This window comes from Periophthalmus magnuspinnatus, chromosome 14, assembly GCF_009829125.3.
Source record: "Periophthalmus magnuspinnatus isolate fPerMag1 chromosome 14, fPerMag1.2.pri, whole genome shotgun sequence".
Lineage (NCBI taxonomy): Eukaryota > Metazoa > Chordata > Actinopteri > Gobiiformes > Gobiidae > Periophthalmus > Periophthalmus magnuspinnatus.
Window position 1 is genome coordinate 13,385,748 of NC_047139.1, and position 20,038 is coordinate 13,405,785.

At 38.5% G+C, this 20,038-nt stretch overlaps 1 protein-coding gene across 2 annotated transcripts in view; it reads right to left on the minus strand.

The window, feature by feature from the left end:
• Positions 1–20,038, minus strand: part of ncam1a (neural cell adhesion molecule 1a) — a 543,500-nt gene that overhangs the window by 99,779 nt on the left and 423,683 nt on the right. The window contains exons 7-9 of one of the 2 annotated variants that reach the window (XM_055226537.1): positions 17,765–17,925; positions 15,014–15,156; positions 9,683–9,712 (exon numbers count right to left, since the gene is read on the minus strand). In XM_055226537.1, the coding sequence (XP_055082512.1) occupies positions 9,683–9,712; positions 15,014–15,156; positions 17,765–17,925 (334 nt within the window). The remainder of the gene's footprint in view (positions 1–9,682; positions 9,713–15,013; positions 15,157–17,764; positions 17,926–20,038) is intronic. The other variant, XM_055226538.1, reaches the window with a different exon arrangement.

Genomic DNA, 20,038 nt, shown 5'->3' on the forward strand with positions numbered 1-20,038 from the left:
TCTCTATTATCTGAATTGTCACTATTTAAACCTCAGCACCTGCAGTGAATCATTAATCAGTGCTAGTGCAGCCTCTGGAGTGAATTCTGGAGGTTTTGAGCTTTGTCCATATGCTGAGAATGAGAAAAACTTGTTTGTGACCTCTTTCTGCAGGTTTAGACACTGGCAACACTTTTACACTGAGCGGGGTCGCCTCTCCAAAGACCTGACCTGGAACTTGGCCTGATAGTGTTACTTGGTTGTGAACTGAACTGAAAGAAACAACACCTGAAAAGTCTTTAAATGCACCTGACAGAATTGATGTTATGACTAATTCTGAGTTGGTTTGGCGGGATAGTACATGTGCTAAATATTTATCATAGTTTTACATCAGTTAAGTAGCAGTTTGTGGGGAAAAAAGTTGAAAACAAAAGTAGAATACCAACCAAAACACAGTGACAATTCGACTCAAGGAACACATTTTTCCGACACTTTTGAACACTGACTGAACTAAATAACAGGATGTCATTTATTTTTATTATCCTAATTATAAAAGTTGACCCTTGTTAACATTATGGTTGCTAGGTAACAGTTATAAAATCACCTCTTCAGACGTCATAGCTGCTGTCTGTGTCCAACCAGGAAGTAAAAGTATAAACTTCACCCAAATTCACCCCAAAACTAGAAAAAAACGTAGTGAAATGAGTGCTCTAACCTGTCCTTTATGTTACTTTATGTTATAGCTTATATAGATTACTTTCAAACTTTAAAAAGAAATTGAATGTCTATACTTTTTATCAATAAAATGAGTCTTTGTCATCACAAGGACATATTCTCATTTCTCACATACCTGTCCAACAATAGAGCTGTATGATTGGTTAACGCAAATAACGCCTTGAATACAGCTAACAGCGCCCACTAAATGCATATATATTATAGAAAAGAAGAAATCGCAATGGAAAATTCTCTCTATAGTCGGAACGCTCCCTTTCAGCTCCGCTCCGTCAATGCTCTGACAGGTTATGGGTTATGAATAGTCACCTATCCCTGGGTTAAGGACTGTCCGCTGCGTATCCAAGTGCATTTTATTCAGCCAAGTCTATGTAGAAATGTGCACTCTGCTTCTTTTCAACACCTGGGCTAATCATATAATAGCAGCTATCATCGCGCTCGCTGTTTAGGACGCAGCTTTCAATCAGTGGAACATTCTACAGGACTAACGTACAATAACAGGGATGAATAATACGGATGAAGGATTGGATGATTTTCTTTCTTTTTTTTTTTTTTCTTGGGTCAAATACATGGGAAAAATAAGTTTAAGCAGCTCTCATGGTCAATATAAGCCAGCTGTGTACTGTCTTCACCCATTTATGAAGCAATTTGTTGTCTAAGATTTAGTAGGTGCGTGTTAGCATGCTAGTTGTCATTAGCATTATTCGATTTTTTTTTCTCTCCATGTGTTTGAGCTAAATTTGTCTGGCCCCAGTACAGAAATATTGCATACGTAGCTCTTGAAGTGCAATAAAAAAAAAAACATTGTACTGTCCATTAATCAGAAAGTGTGTGGTTAGCATGCTAGTTGCTTTTAGCATTACCCAATTTTCCCCCATATATTTGAGCAAAATTTGTCTAGTCCAGTATAGATATATTGTATAAGCAGCTCTTCAAGTCTAATTAAAAAAAACATTTCATTGTCCGATAATCAAGAAGTGTGTGGTTAGCATGCTAGTTTCCTTTAGCATTACCCAATTTTTTTCCCCTATATTTGAGCAAAATTTGTCTTGCCCCAGTATAGATAAATTGTATAAGCAACACTTCAAGTCTAATTAGAAAAGCATTTTATTTTCCACTAATCGGGAAGTGTGTGGTTAGCATGCTAGTTGCCTTTAGCATTACCCGATTTTTCCCATATATTTGAGCAAAATTTGTCTTGCCCCAATATAGATATATTGTACCAGAAGTTCTTGAAGTCTAATTAAAAAAAGCATTTTAGTGTATGATAATCAGAAAGTGCGCGGTCAGCATGCTAATTGCTGTTAGCATTACCCGTTTTTTTTCCTCATGTATCTGAACAAACCTTGTCTTGCCCCTGTAAAGATAAACTGTATAAGCAGCTCTAGAAGTCTAATTTAAAAAAGCATCGTTGTTGTTAGCTTTACCGTGACGTAAAACTCCTCTCCGGTTTCTGAGAGCTATAAAAATGCTTATAAACTCATTGCAGTGAATAATTAGGATGCTCAGAATGCATGAGGTAAGTGAGGAATAACTTTGGACCACTGCAAACTGTTTAAACTGAAGTAGTTCTGTTTTTCACATTTTCAAGACAGAAAAATCAGGTATAGTTCCTTGAAAAATACCTGAACTCATCCAAGTGCGTTTTATTCAAGTAAATCTATGGAAAATTGTGCACTCCACGTTCTTTCAGCGCTTGAGCTAATCATATAATAGCAGCCATCATCGGGATCGCTGTTTAGGAGGCTGCTTTCAATCAGCGGAATCAGTAGAGCCACATCCTTCAAGCAGGAGTGACGTAAAAGAATAGGGATGAAGGATTGGCTATTTAAAGGTGTGCTATGTAACTTTTATGGTAGAGGGCACCTGCTTGTCCCCGTGGAGATGTTATTGCTCTTTCCTTGAATGTTTCACAGTATATTATATGACAGCACGGAGCTTATTTTGACCTCAAAAGCGTATCTGTACAAGGGTAAGACACATTTTATTCAAATGCATGGGAGAAAAATGGGTACAGGGCTTTAAACTCGTCTATCTCCATGGCGACAAGAAGATTATGGTATCAATTTGTAAACGGGATTAGAGAAACGAGCGTAAATGAAACGAAACACAAGTCCAGGTATGTGTTTGATGGGTGGAAAACAAGCTCAAAAGTTTCATAAAAAAAATATAATAGAATAGAATTTTTGTGCATTTTTCAGTAAAAATACTAAATATGAATATGACTCTACAACTGTTCTATCGAATTTGACAACAAAATAAAGCAAGACATTTAAATCTGACTTAATACATTCTTACTTGTGTGTCCTCCAATTTTTACTTACATATATTTTTTCATTTAAAAACTCATTAAAAACAAAAAACATCCCTCCTTGAATAGAGACTTGTGACTCCACTAAAATACCATTAGCAGCAGGAAGAGAACCTTATGGGAAAATCCAAGGCTGTGACTAATACTGCACAAATGTTTTACCAACTTATCGTACTAATCACAATTTCAACAAATCTGATTTACTTTTCAAATTTCTCAAGCAGGAAGTCCAGTTTCTCAAATAAATCTACCTGCTGCAGTGTGATGCTGCTCTGGTCAGATATGTTCTAGTACATCCTGTATGTTTTCTGAGCTAGACGCTGTTTTTGTAGCTGACTTTCTGCCCTCTCAGCACTTTGCATAATAAATAAGGCCTGTGGAGCTACGGAGTCAGACATGGAGAGATTTTAAAACCTTGTACCGGATTTTTTCTATGAATTTGAGCAAAATTTGACTTACCCCACTACAGATATATTGTATAAGCAAAACTTGAGGTCAAAATATGCTACGTGCTGTCTGCATCTACTTATAAAGCGTTTTATTGCCCGATAATCAGGAAGTGCACTGTTAGCATGCTAGTTGTTCGCATTATCGTGATGAAAGAATCTGCTCTGGTTTCTGAAAGCTGTGAATAACTCTTACGAACTCATTGTGGGAAATAATTAGGATGCTCGGATTGCATAAGGTAAATGGTTCCTTCATCAAAACCATGCGTGATGAGGTTTTATGTGTCATCCACGCATGTTTGAGTAATCTAGTGATCTTTCCTGGACAGTATGATCCTGTCTGAAACTCAGCCTGCAAACCTACGTAAATAAACATACAAGAGCAGGATGCAAAACTATATACTACTTGACAAACCTGATGTGAGCAGTAGTTTCATTAGTGGGATGCCTGCTGATTGTGTTGTCTGAAGGGGAAGCGACTTAGCACAGGGAGCTGGGAGAGGGGGGACTCAGCGTCAAAAACAAAACTGAAACTTATTAAACATGTCAATATGTATTATTATTATTATTATTATTATTATTATTATTATTATTATATTACTTTTTTGCTTATTTATTTTTACTTATTTTTTCTCATCTATATTAAAAAATTAAACTGAAACTTATTAAACATGTCAATACTTATTATTATTATTATATTACTTTTTTGTTTATTTATTTACTTTTACTTATTTTTTTTTTTCATCTATATTAAAAAAATTAAACTGAAACTTATTAAACATGTCAATACTTATTATTATTTTATTTTATTAATTTGTTGATTTATTTTTCTCATCTATATTCTCTATATTTTCTCTTTTCTCACTATGACTAGTATTTGCATTCTCCTCTGCCGTCTCCACCTTACCCCTCTACAAAATCACGGAAATGTCTCACCCCCACACACACCCCCACAAACAAACACACACACACCCCCACACACCCACACACACCCCAACAAACACACACACAAACAGGCAAACAAGCACACACGCAATACAGACTTGTCACATACAACTGTAAATACCTGTTACGTCTACAAACCATGTTATGTCTTGTATGTCTTACCACCACTTGTCACTATTGCATATGTATGGTCACTATGCATTAAAGAAAAAAATAAAATAAAACATGTCAATATGTTATTAACGTCAAATTTTGCCTTTTCAAAACAATAAACAGTAACACAGCGATTTAAATGTTATGTGTCATCAGTTAATATCCCATACAAGTGCGATAACCCCACCTTAAAGTTAGTCTGGAAGATCTGAAGGCTGATTGAAAATAATGATGGAGTGAACCGTCTTGGTTTGAAATCAGTTCTAAATGTTGCGAATGAATGCTAACGCTAACCCCCTTGGTGCGGTTTATATAGAGAAGTAAACATGCTAATTACGGCGGGGGTAAACAAAGGGATGTATTTCAATGAGCTAATATATCATCCGCTGCATATGCAAAACCATAGGGAGTGATTACATTACTGCAAATCTGAAGAACTATAGGGAATATTTAGACGAACGCGGTACGAGGCGGAAAGTTAAACAGTACAAAGCCGGGTCAATAGCAGCGGAAAACTGTTGAAATGTTGTATTTATGTTACCGTATAAATCGTTCTTCCAATCAATGCTAATTTCGTCGACTAGCACGTTTTTGGAATAGTGCTGCTTCCAAAAAACAAAACTAAAACTGTCCAAATGTCCATATTGCTCCCTACTTCAGGCACGATTTAGGGAGTCACGCCATTTTTAGTGGTGTACGAATGACCAAGGAGTGAAAAAGTAGTGCGCTGGCCAAAATTACCCACAATGCCTTGAAAAGTAGTGGGCATCGGTGATCACTAGACCGGTGAATACAGACCACAATGCATTGCAAACGTCGGAAAAACAACAGTGGACGGTGACAAGTCTTTAACTGGACACAACACGGCTGAATGAAAGCAGATAGAAATATTGGTTTATGGCACTGTTGATCGCTGATTATCGATAAAACACTCTTAAACAATCCGTTGCTGTGTAAAGTTGCGAGTCTTGGCCGTTTGCCTTGGCTCGAGATGTTAACAGAGCAATAATTTCCACAACTTAGATTAAAAAATATTAGTAATCCAGTCTGTTTACGTGAGATTCAGCTTGCCAAAAAAGTTGTACGGTTATTATTACGCCATAAATACTTGGAATCGCTGAATCCGATCATTATTTATAACAGAAATCATGTTTTATCAGTTTAGAGGACTTTTTTCACCCAGACACCAGAGTCATGTGAAGCGAAAGTAGTGAGCTATGTTTCCAAATCTCTCTGTGAATGAGGTACTATATAATCCACTAAAGAGTGAGTGATGGGTTAAGGGCTGGGGTGGACATTTGGACACAGCCTAAAAACTAAGTACAACGTTGAACAAGTTGCATACACGTTCTAAAATTTGACGATGTCGTAATCTCCGATTGTGTGCAAAGGCCTATATAACTATGGAAAATTGACTGTTTGTGAAAGAAATAGCCAAACTTATGATCCACAAATGAACCTTATCATTATTTGTTTTGAAATGGGTCCAATGCAATATTAATCTCAAGGTTTCAAGTCTTTTTAGCTGACCACAAAGACTTATTTTAATCATTTCATTGACACAATACATTGAACTTTGACCCAGTCTGTTTCATGTGGATAGGCCCAGTAATTACACAGATGTCAAGATCCCAGTCTGCCCTGTGTTTTTTTGCTGTCCAATCCCTCCCTTCGGTGTCTTGCCTGGAGTGGGGCGGAGATTCTGGTTCCTCCCCCACGTACCTGCAACCAATCTACAATCAAGCAGCACCTGTGGAGGACGAATGGACCGAGGAACCGACAGTCAGCGCCAGATCGTCCGCGTATCCACCGTGGTACTGTTCTGCTTGGCTCTGTCTAGTTTTGCATTTATGGCCTCAGTACTCAGCTCGTTCTTTCTCATTCTTCCCGCTCCTTGGAACCACTCTGCACCTCAGCCTCCGACCCAGCTCTCCACAACTGGTACGAACACCTCAGCCTCTGATCCTGCGACCAACGACCTGCTCCAAGAATACTGCATACGACACCGCTCTCAACCGTCTGCTCTGTCTACCTTCATTCACATTTGCGTATCTGTAAATATATTTTGTTCAAGCTTTTACTCGAGTCTGCATCTCTGGTCCTCCCGTCAGTCGTTACTACAAGATATTAACCATAAACCAGGTCAACAAATCTGCGATCTGATAGTTAAACAGCAAATTCCACCAAAGAATTTCCTTTTCCTCCCATCCACTTTTAAACTAAAAGGATTCGGCATGTTATGAAGCCAACCTCTTGTACCACGTGACCATACTACAGTACTAATACAACATACAAGAGCTGTTGAAAAAGGCCATGTACCTGATTTTGTTTCCATGTATTTGAGCAAAAATGTGTATTGCCTCAGTACAGATGTATTGCATAAGCAGCTCTTGAGGTCAAAATAAATCCGCTGCACGCTGCCTGATTTATAACGTGTCTTATTGTCCGATAATCAGGAAGTACGTGGTTAGCATGCTAGTTACCGTTAGCTTTAGTGTGATGGCAGAATAGGTCTGGTCTCTGAAAGTTGTGAAATGTGCCTCTAAACTCATCATGGTGAATAATTAGGATGCTCGGGAACGCATAAGGTAAATGAGGAATAACTTTGCACAATTCCAGTTCTGTTTTTCACGTTTCTAGCGTCGTAAAAATCAGGTACAGTGCTTTTAATAACATCGGCAAAAGTATTTTTAGATGTTAAATATAAACTCCAACTTGCAAATAATGTCTTTGAAAGCAATACAGGTTTTTGCGGCTTATATAGACAGCGCAAGACAGTCAAAAAAGCCCCGATAGAGCCTAGGTAAATTAGCCACGTGCTAGCCAAACAGTGGACACGCGTCTGGAGCTAGCATGTGTCGATGAACGTCTAGTCCAACAACAAGCAACCAAACCACAGAAGCAATTACACAGTTCCAAATCTACAGCTGTCAAATAGTTAATGTTTATTGCACTGTGTTAAAAGCCCAATTAAAAGGGGCATTATGTACCTGTTCTGGTAAACGGTACGTCACCTGCTTGTCTCCATGGCGATTGCTTTTTTGGCTATGACTATGACTGTTAGTATGGCATTAAAGGTGCTGTTATTCCTCACTTACCTTATGCATTACAAGCATCTTCACCGTGATGAGTTTTTAAGCAGAGTTGACATGGTAAATCTAACAAGCAGCATGCTAACACGTACTTCCTGGTGATCAGACAATAAAACGCTGTATAAATAGATGCAGACGTAACACAGCAGACACATTTTGAACTCAACAGCTGCTTATACAATATATCTGTACTGGGGCAAGACAAATTTTGCTCAAATGCATGGGAAAAAATTTGGTACGAGGCCTTTAAACTTTTGTATCACCATGGAGTCAAGCAGGTCACACCCTCGGGCCAAGGTACGAGCCAGATCTGCAGAGAGGCGGGCCCGCTCGCATAAAGAATGCGTGTTTTTCAAGGTATTGTGGGTGCAATAAAAAAAAAACTTAAAAAAAAAAAAAATTGTAACTAACTGTAATTGAATAAATACAAGCTTGGTAGATAAGATGAATGCCAGACTGTGGAACATTCCAGACAAAGCAATATCAGGCAGGTGGTGGACACTCCAGCCAGTGAACCAACCAGTCGTGACAATCAATACGTAAACCAGTGAATGGATTTGAACCATAGACTGTATAAAGAAGAGGACTAAGTGAGTGTGACGTTAACCATAGTGTTGAAATGAAGCTCACCGAGGCTAGAGCAGTTATAGGAGCGAATTTGGAGCTGAATTCCATACTTGGAATTCCGACCGCGAGTATCATAGCAACCAAAGAGCCAATCCAGAGCGAGGTCGTTAAAGGCAACGCCTCTTTCTGCCGGCACTACTGGTTTAGCAGGGAGTGGACGCTTAGTTACGCTGTCAATCAAAACTGAAAAGAAAACTGAACTAATGCTAGCGGGAGGGACCTCGAGGAAAGCAGGCGCCTGATTGTGTGTTATTGTTTATATCTTGATTCACGGACACAATAGCCAAATAAAAACACCAGGATCATGTAGAGTGGGTTAATATGAACTTTTTAAAACCAAAATAACGAGTCTGACTGCAGCAGTTACAGAGAGAGGGGCAACAGTTTTTCAATAAAAAATGAACTGGAGCCAGAGTTGATGGTGCCGGAAGCGCGCCCATGCTCACTTCCTGTTTGGAACGTGGTAGCTAGCGGGTTAGCCATGTCCATTTATATATACAGTCCATGATTTGAACTAATTATTGGTTAGCCTGTAATAGCAACACTGCAAAAAGTAATTTAGATAAGCTGTAATTACTTGAATTAAGATTTTAGTTGTTATTTAAAATGATCTGACAATGGAACAATATATTTTTGTATTAATTTAAGCAACAGATTTTTTTTCAGAGTTGCTTTTTCCTTATTTAAAGTGGAACAATTTATTTTCTTATTTTAAAGGGCCCATATTACACTATTTTCTGATCTATGTTAAAATGTTATTTCCTCATCACAAACAGACCTGGGGTTGTGTTTTGTTTCATTCAGACATGTTTAACACACAAATCCTGAATATTTAGGCTGAGTTCCTCTCTCAGACAGAAAACACTTGGTTCCACCTTGTGATGTCATTTGGTGATACAGGAAGTGCTCCACTGTGTTTTTAAACTCCACACACCTTCACTAGAATCATTTGGATGATTGCAGCACTGGAACTGTCAGTCTCTTCTGAATTAAAGGTAAAAGGGAGTGTTAACTTGAAAACTACCACTTCATGACATCACAAGGTGGAACAGAGCATTTTGAGCTTTGGAGATGTAGACAGACTGATAATAAATGGTTAGTCAAACATGTGTGAATGAAACAAAACACAACTCCAGGTATGTTTTTGATGAGGAAACAACCTTATAACATAGATCAGAAAAACTCATAATACAGGCCCTTTAACTTATCCAGATATTCCTTTTTGCAGTGTCGCTCACATAAATTCAACCCTTCATATAAACACGGCAAAAATACTGGAACTAAGAGGATTAGTGACTGCACTAGAGATGTCCGCTAGACTAGATGAGCTGTGCAAGATTAGAGAAAACGGTATTCTACTGTAGTGCTAGTGCGGCTACGTTTTTGAGTAGCCATACCTCGTACTTGTCAGGGCGGGTCCAAGAAGCCTAGAGAGGACAAAGGGAGGAAAGAGAGTTTAATGCTCAGAACAATACAAGGGGAGACGTGCATGCTAGTACGCCGCGGAAATCCAGAGCAGAATACTGTGAAAGGAAGAAATGGTTAGCTTTAAGAAAATGCTTTTTTTTTTAAGAAAAACATATGGCTTTAACTGAATAAAATACCTCTTAGAAAAATGGAATGTTCACAGTCTCAGTGTTAACCACCTCCCAGTTGCCTGAAATGCTGCATTAGTTCCAGGTTTAGTCCATGTTTAGTTTCAATTTGATATGTTGTCAGTGCGAACATACCTTCAGTGTTATGTACAGTTAATAAAAACACATTTAATTATAGTTATAAATTGAAGAAGAAGGCAACAAAGTACGACATTTAAATAAAAGATGGCAAAAAGTTCTTTGATGCATGTCTCCAGAATGTTTTGATATTTATAAAAGTGGACTGAGACGACTTCCTGGTTGCAAATCACTTCCTGGAGTGGGAGTGGTTAGGGACAGTGGGCGGAGATAAGAATGCCAAAGCATTTTCAGCTCACACAGAGACGGCAGAAGAGATTGAAACACAATTTAAGCGTGCATGAAAGAAATCAAACACAAATCCAGGTATGTTTTTCATGTGGAAAAAGTTTGTAACATGGTTTAAATCACATTATTCCTCTCCTTTAAACATGTGTCATTTTAAAGTGGAACTAAACACAAAATGCTGCTTGCTACGTTGCTACTAAACTGTGCATATTGTGTTTTAATAGTATTATCCACTGTTCCTACTTATTTGAACATTTTAGAGCAGAATAAGTATATTTGCAGCTTTGTGCTCAAAAACAGTGTGTACGCCCACTAGTGGCCACTGAAATTTCAAGTAGCACCTAACATGATGCAGGACTGTCCTGATTAAATGCAGATGTTTCTTATTACAAACACCTGGCAGCAGGGGCGGAGTTTGAAGTGTGGATACCTGTTACACCAATCACGCTGTTCCTTGTACCTCCAAACCCCGCCCCTTTAGTCCTCCAGGTACTCTCCAGTTTAGCAGCTCTGTTTGAAATGTGTTTGTGGTAGTTTAGGTGTTTAATCCCACTTTAAGGGACTAAAGAAGATGGTGAGGGGCAAGGAGGGGCGGAGCCTACATCTACAAGAAACCGTCTGATTGGTCTAACAGGTATCCACACTTCAGACTCCGCCCCTGCAGCCAGGTGTTTGTAATCAGAAGCACCTGACAGTCATTCATGGCGTCACTAACTCCCAAACTAAATTTCCCATTCATTTTTCCCATAGACTTTCAGAAAAAAAAACATTATATTAAAAGTTTGAACACTTCCTCAGGGCTAATCAGCTACGTAGTAACTAATAACCACAAGACCGGTCATTTTATGTAAAATCTGTTTCTGAAACTTTTTAAACCTCTAAGTTATTAAAACAATGTGCCGAATCTTGCATTTTAACTTTGCTTTTTGGGCTTAAAACAGCTGCATTATGAATATTAGTTAGTATGTAGCTGGTTAGACTCCGCTATGGGTTTGAACTCTTAACATTTGAATTTTTCGAAAAGCCTATGGGGAAAAACATATGAAAATTTACTTTTGGAAACAGAGCATCACTGTCTTCATTGCAGAGGAAACAGATGACAGCACAAACTTAGAAAATTTGACTTAGTTTGCACCAAAGTTGTCAAATATGACTAGAGACAGTAGATAATGCTACTAATACTTTCCACATTTTACTTGTTTTTTTTTAAAACTTTATTCCCTCTTTGTACCAAACTGCCACATCAGCATGGGGTAAATCAGTTGTAACTATATCATAAGAGGATTTACAAAATAATTAGCAACACCAGGGGAGCTAGCTTATCGTCGCCTTGTGTATTCTGATTACGCCTTTCTCTGAGCGAGCGTTATCTTACGTAGGAGCATGTGCTTGTAGATTAGTCCAGCCAAAATGCAATATTAGCATCCGCATCACTTTGGGCTCTACACTGGAGAGATAAAGGAAGATAGCATCAGATTTGTTCTGTATGAAATAGTCGTGAGAGATTAGAGGGAGTATCGATGACTTCTTTGACATTGGACTATTCAGTGTGTGTACTGTAGACTATTTTGGATGAAAGGAGAGAGTTAGTGATCGCGGAGATCTGATATGGTTTTTAAGGGTTTTATATTCAATGCAAGAAAAGTAATATATATAAAAAAAAAAAAAAAAAAATCTTGAAAATCAAAAGGTCATAATGGAAAATATTCATAAGGAGAGTCATTCAGTTACAATTTTTTTTTTACCGTTTTTACATTTTTGCTTACAGATTTCTAAGACTTATAAACTTAAACATCTGCATATGTTAAAAGTACAGAATGTAACTTTATGGAGGCGGCACGACGTCGCCTGTGTGATGACCTGGAAATAGAAAGTTAAAACCATACTTCGGAACATTCTGCAACCTGATTTTATGCCATACTGTGGAATATTACAGCCAAAGGAACAGCATTTCCATGGAAACAAGAAGGGGGAAGCTCTTCTAGTTCAAATACAAGTCAGGTTTGTGGAGATGCAAGCCTGCTCACAGTTAGAATGGATGTTTTTGTAAGTGTTTTAGAGCAATACAACCAAAATGTAAAAAAAAACAAAAAACATGCTTGTATTTTAGTCTATTTTCTGGGCTAAAAACTTACAAACTGTGGCTTTAAGGATGTTGATAACAAACACATTCACATTATATGATATTGTTTTGTGTATTTTCTTTTACTTTAATAAAATTGACAGATTTTTCCAACCCTAAAGAAGAGCACTTACACCGTATTTCATTTATTTATTAAAGGCCTATTTTACACTATTTTCTGATCTGTTATAATGTTGTTTCCTCATCACAAACACATCTGGAGTTGTGTTGTGCTTCATTCACACTTGTTTCACACACAAAACCTGCATATTTAGGCTGAGTTGTTTGTCAAACAGAAAACACTGTTGCACCTTGTGATGTCATCATGTGGTAATACAGGAAGTGCCCCACTGTGTTTTTAAACTCCACTGTGTTTTTAAACTCCTTACACCTTCACTAGAATCATTTGGATAATTTCAGGCCTGCAACTGTCAATCTCTACTGAACAAAAGGTAAAAGTTAACTTGAAAACAACAACTACATGACATCACAAGGTGGAACAGAGCATTTTGATCTTTGTGCGATGTAGACAGACAACAAAACACAACTCCAGGTTTGTTTTTGATGGGGTATCGACATTGTATCATGGCTTAAAGCTCACAAGAGTCAATTTTGTGTAATATGAGACATTTAAGCTAATGTTCAGTATTGCGACACACACATACTAGGAAATCCATTTTGCCAGTTAATTAACACTTAAAATAATACGTCCAATGCTGTTTTTACCCATTTGCATTGAGCTCATTACTTCAGTTAAAATATGTCCATTGGCGCAAATTAACACAAGGTGCATAACGATCTATGACACATTTTCCAGGCCGTTTATTGCTAGCTTGGCAAAAAACACCTAAATTGGCTAATCCTTCGTCTTCTGCCCGATGTGACAGGCCATAGAAGATCTTTTGCATTCCCACTTTAAATGGGCCTTGATAATGAATAAACCAAATTGTATCAACACCACGCCTGGACTCAAAGGAAACTAATTCATTCCCAAATTGGATTTAAAAAAAACGTGTGCGTAAGATTTATAGCAGGCCTTAAAGTAAATGACTCAGCAAATTACACATAAGCCATTTGTTCACACGCTGGTGGGTTTTCTCAGACCAAATCCGATATATAAATGTCTAAAGTCATTTATTTAAGTTACTAATAGAATAAGAGAAAGAATTATATACTTTTAAAAGATGACCCAAATGCATACCCGCCGTCTACTGCATTTATCAGGGAACACGTCCAGCGCGCGCAGAGATGGTGAGAAATTCAAATCAGTTGCAAATAAAGTTTTAGTGTGTCAGTGAAGGTTCTTCACTGTGACAATTGCATTATGAAGTATGGACATAGTTATGTATGTAGGAAGGTGATTTGTGAATGTCCTGGTTAAAATAGCCTGGAATGTCAGACCAGATACATGGTTGTTGTTTATATGTTGAGTAATAAGAGTCTAAAATTAGATTAGTTATTTTAGCATAATGTTAAGAAATGTTTAGTATGTGGTTGTTTGTATTTGTGCAGATTTTGATCCTAATTGTTATGTCAATAAACTGTGCAAAAACGTGCTACACAATATGTTTTCTGACATTACCCACATTTTACCCACAAAACAGCCGCCCTGGTTTTTCATAGTTTGTGATGTTTGGAAGCTAACGCTAACTCTCCCATTGAAAATACATTGGAGCCAACAAATAGGGTTAGTTAGGTCGTTTTCACACTGTCACTTGTGGGGTTGACATAGAGCTTTAGATCCGAGAACGATGCGCTTGAACACCACAGCTGAAGCCGATTAAATGTCCAGACTGAGAGCTCTGAGATCAGAGCGGCTCCTGTCTCACTCTGGAGCGGCTCCTGTCTTGTTCTTGGGCACCTACTTTCACTCTGGAGTGGCTCCTGTCTCACTGTAGTGGGCCCCGTGTGGTGTGAAAGCGATCGACCTTGGGCCGACCTCCGCAGTCGGCGGTGAAAGCAAAAGTGCTTAGAATTGGATCAAAATCAGATTGGATCAGATTCAACCTGCGTGTGACGAGGCAAATTGGATCAACTTAATATCTTCACCTCCTGCCTCTGTCTGCGCAGGTGAGCCTGGGTCTGCCTGTGCCCCTCAGAAAGACTTTTTCTCTGCTTCTACCAGAGCGCATCACACTTCTGATATATTCAACCACAAGTAATAGAAAAGACTGGCACATATCACACCTATGGAAGTGGATCCAGGATGTCACCAGGAAAGTGATTGTGTGTCTGTTTGTTTGAAGCCTATTGTCATGGAAATAGTCTGGTCAGCTGATGGCCTGTCACGTGGCTCAGGGTGTGTGGGGTGAATGACGCACGGAGCATGTGAACAAGAACCGACCCAACAGTGAAGTAAACAGAACTAAACCTCGTGCCACTGGAGCTGCTCCACAGAGCACAGTAATGTGTGAAAACACCCTTATACATGGAGTGTATATGGCAACGGCCTAAACTAAATACAATTGTGAGTTCAGGAAATTGTATTGCATTGGCTACAGTGTGCAACCACAGCTCTCTGAGTGCTCTGAACAAATAAAGAAATGCTGACATTTTGTTCAGCATATTCTTACTATCCCCATACACTTGAATCTTATTCTTCAGCCTTTGCTTTTATTTGTGAATAAATGTGTACTCCACATTACCTGCTCTCCCTCAGTGAAGACTCTTTGGTCGAAGCTCCACAGGATGCTGGGGGTGGGGTCTCCAGAGGCCTCACAGGTCAGGGTCACCTGTTCATCAAACTCCGATGCACTCTGGTTGTTCAGGAATGTGATCTTTGGTGGCACTGAAACATCAATCGATACACACTTTTAGTATTGTCACGATGCTAAAAGAGTATCATATTTGATTTTGATACTAAGGAATTGACTCGATATTCAATACTGATTGATACCACGATGATAATTTAAAAAAACACTTTCTTTTATAATACCACATGGCCTTATATGTGTGTAATAATCCCAGGTAGTAGCATCTTGTTTTTGTTTTGTTTTCCCATTACTTTATTTCTTTTTACTTCAGTTGCAGTAATGCTATTTGGCAGTGGACAATACTGTGTGAAAGTTCTCGTCGCTCGCCCTGATTCAAAAAGCCTTATTCTGCGTAAAGAAATTAAGTCTGATTTTATTGACCCAGGGTTCTTTGGCAGGGTAATTGAAAAGTATTTGAGCTCCTAAGAGGTTTTACAGGACAAGTGCAGTCCTCAGAAGAAATGGGAAAAAGATGGAGAGTGCTTTGTGGAGTGCGAGGACTTAATTTACGAATAGCATAGCATTGCCATTTTGTCCTTTCAATGTATGAATTTAATAATGTAGGCCTATTCAACTTGCGGCTCATCTTCCAAAAAAAAATATATAATAGAATAAATTCTCAAAGTTTTAGTGCTGGTTTAGACCTGGTTTAATTCTGGTTTAGTCACGGTTTAGTCCTAGTTTAATACTGATTCAGCACAGGTTTGGCAATTTGGCAGAGCAATGTGGTTAAAGCCTTTTGAATTTTATCTTTTAACAAAAATATGTTAGTTTTTTCTCATTATTGAAACAGATCAAATTGTTTAGTGTGACCAAAAATTGTGTTTCGGGCTGAACCTCTTTTATTTCTTCTATTTCAGATTGAATCAATACCAGTACATCAATTTATCTTGCCCCAGTACAGATATTTTGTATGGGAAAAGTGCTTATAAAGTCATGATTAGAATGTACAGAATGCATAATATAAGTGAGGAATAACTTTGAACCGCTGCAAACTGTTAAAAATGACCCAGTTCTGTTTTAAAAAATCAGGTACAGCACCTTTAGGGTCAATTCTCAATGACAGAATAAATTTCGCACTATTCACATGTGCTCTGCCAATAGCTGTTTACAGGAAGAATAATCACTGTTTGTTTCTGGGTCAATTTTCACTTTCTCCGTCTAGCCTTTTCAATAACAACAAGCCGCTGTAAACAATTTCACACAATGCTATTAGCGCTTAGCTGATAAAAGCCGTAGCGCTAATAACAGTGCACTTCCTAAGGGCTGACTTAATTACTTTTCAATGGGGGACACTTCCCTTTAAACGGTCGGTTGCCTTGCACTGCGGAGTGGAGTTCTCACAGAGGACTGCTCCTAAAATGTCATGAAATTGCTCGAGAAAAGGCCACTGCACATGCGAACTATAGATGCATACAGAGAACCAATGGGAATATATGTGTAATGTATCAACTGTGCTCTAGTCCAGTTACTTTGAACGTTAGATCTGGTTATTAGTGGAGACTTGCAGGGTCTTTCAAAAGTTGACACACCCAAGGAGATTCCATCAGGTAAATTGTTTTGTTATTTTGTTGGTTTTGCTTTTGATTAATTTTATTTTTTTTTTCACCCAGAATGAGCTTGTTTTTCAACATAATTAAAGGAACTGTATACAAGATTCTGACATAAATTTCATGAAGTTGGCCATTCTGTCTCACCAGATTTGATGTAGACATGTTCAAATCAAATGTAGCTTTTGCTGATAACAGTTCTAATCCAGATTTATTCTTAGATACAAAAGCATTAGTCATGATAACCCATTTATTTAATAGTTATAATTTGGTGTTTTGATTCTCAAGACAATTATCCAATCAGAAAGCAGAATGAGTCTCTCATTCGGGCCCATCCATCTGTTTTCTTCTGCTTATCAGGGTCTGGGTCGCCGGGGCAGCAGGCTAAGCAGGGACTCCCAGAATTCCCTCAACCCAGACACGTCCTCCAGCTCCTCCGGTGGGACCCAAGGCATTTCCAGGCCAGCCAAGAGATATAGTCCCTCCAGCATGTCCTGGGTCTACCCTGGGGCTCCTCCCGGTGGGACATGCCCAGAACACCTCCCTCCAGGAGGCATCCTGAACAGATGCCCGAGCCACCTCAGCTGGCTCCCCTTGAAGCTGACTCCTGCTGAAGTCCCAGTTGGTTTAAACCTAAAATGGCTCTCTGATGTGAATGGTCACTACCTCATGAATCAGTGCTAGTGCAGCCTCTGCAGCTCAGTGAGTGAATTCTGGAGGTTCTGAACTTTCACATGAGGCATGACCTGTCTATATACTGAGAATGAAACATACTTGTATGTGTCCTCTATCTGCAGGTTTAGGTGCGGGCAACAGAGGTTCAATTGTGATTGTTGTACCTTTTTAAAAATAAAACAGTGCAGTCAATGCGATCAAAATTACAGTTGTTATCAGTAAACACTATATGTTTATGTCGTATCTGGGGACACAGATAGGTAAAGTTTATAAAATTCAGAATTTTACATACAGTTCCTTTAAGGCATGGCGTTTCAATGAGGCTAAAATCAATAACTTACAGAAACTCAACTGCATATAGAGTAAGTTTGAGTCCTGAAATGACCAACACTGGTGAACATAAATGGACATTTCTTACCAAAGACTTTGAGGCTGACTTCCTGGGATGTCTCTCCAGCCTTGTTGCGTGCGATACACGTGTACTCCCCCTCGTCCACCTTCTTCACGTCTCGTACCAGCAGCTCCGAGCCGTCCTCGTTCACACTGTATTTGTCTCCACTCACGAGGAGAACATTGTTACTGGACAAACAGAGAGATGGGAACAGAAGACGTCAGTTTGGTTGTATGTGATACTGGGGCAATTTATACAATTGTGGGACAATCTGTGACTAGTTCACTTGAAACAAAAGGTTGTATTTTGTTAAATGTAATCATTATTATCTGGACTATGCAGACTATAAAACACATGCCAAAATACCTTTTTATTATAAAGATACAGAATTGGATTTATATAGTACTTCAAGACACCCAAAGCACTTTACAGTGTATTATTTATTCACTCCATGTTTGGGTGTGGTAAGCCACAGCTGCTCTGGGGTAAACTGATGGAAGTGATGCTGCCAATTTGTGTCAACCACGACAAACACTCACACACAGCACTTTCATACTAGGCGATGTGAGTCAAGTATCTTGCCTAAGGACACAGTGACAGAACTTGGTCTGAGTGGGAATCGATCCAAAGACAGTGATATTATAAAATGAAAATGTCAAAATGTAATCATAAACAATTCATATTCATTAACACTCTCTCAGTCCCACACATCTTAAGTAACCAAAATATAAGTATTGAAATGTGAACTATCTTAGATACAAATTGTGAATACTGCATTACATAATTACAGGTTTAGGTTAGGGTATACTTAAAAGTGCATTTGACCCATTCTTCAGTAGACAACCCTAGAATCATACCAGGAGCCTTCTTGCTATGGGGTGAGAGTGCTAGCCACAAGTAGAAATTCAACTTCGGGCCCTGGAAAACACTTTGTGGTGTTTTTCATGACCACAGTCCATAGTCCACACACCAGCCCTGTGTGCTCAAGGTTCACTATGTAACTTTTCTGATAGAAGATACACCATCTACTAGTCTCCATGGAGACAAAGGCCCAAAGTTATTCCTCACTTACAAATTGCACTCTGAGTATCCTAATTCTTCATTGCAAAGAGTTCATAAGCACTTTTCACAACTTTTAGAGGCCAGAGGAGTTTTGCCATCATGGTTACACTAACAACAACTAGCATCATAACTCGCACTTCCTGATTGTTGGACAATGAAAAGCTTTATAATTAGATACAGACAGCATGTAGCAGAGATATTTTGACTTCAAGAGCTGCTTATACACTATATCTGTACTGGGGGAAAACAAATTTTGCTCAAATAGGCCTACATTTGGGTACAAGGCCTTTAAACTGTAGAGGGAGCAGATGGGGATGTAAAAAGCAGCAGGCCCTAAAGGAGATGCCTCGAATGGTGAGCCAGGTACACGTCTGACATTTACCGAGTCTTTGAGAGATCACTGCTGCCTTCACCTGCTACATCTGCGGGCCATGCCACCGTCAGAACAGATGTTTCAGGTTTATGTGCTATTTTAGGCCCAGTGGGTGCGATATCACAAAGGAAAGTGCCAGCTGCTTATTTTAGACGTAATACAGGAAGAGACATGTAAAAATAATAGGCATTAGCAGTGAGACAAAAGTCAAGTGAGGATATGGTTCGGTAAGGACATTTTAGTAGAAATTCAACACTTAAAAACACTGTCATTCAAATGTTTCATGTTGATCCGAACCAAATTATTTAGATTTTAAGATGATGTATTCAAACTATTTATTTATTTATATTTAAAAGCGTGAAACGTTTAAGGAACTGTATGTCTGCGTTCTTACTGTTTTAAAAAAGGTGCTATAATCAAAAACGAAACTGGTCAGGTCACAGTGATATGAAATTTAAAATCTAACTCTTGTGACCAAAAATAAATACATTTTTGCCTATTATACATAATTGTCCACATCACCTGCTTTGTCCATGGAGATAAAAGTTAAATCGAACATTCACAGCAATACCATCTCCATCATGACCACCCGCAACGCTAGAAAAGTTACATAGTGCATCTTTACCATTACACATGTTATGCATTTCAGAGCTGGTTTCTTTCTGAAATGATAATCTATTACTTGCTGTCTTCCACTGAACTGCATCATCTATTTTCAGTACATTTTACATAAATAAATACATTTTGAAGAGTGTCCAGTAATTGTAAGTGAGTATTACTTTACATAGCCTCAGTAAAACGTGGACAAAACATTACTAAATGACTTATAAACTCATCATGGTGAATAACTGGCTCTGTGCACAACA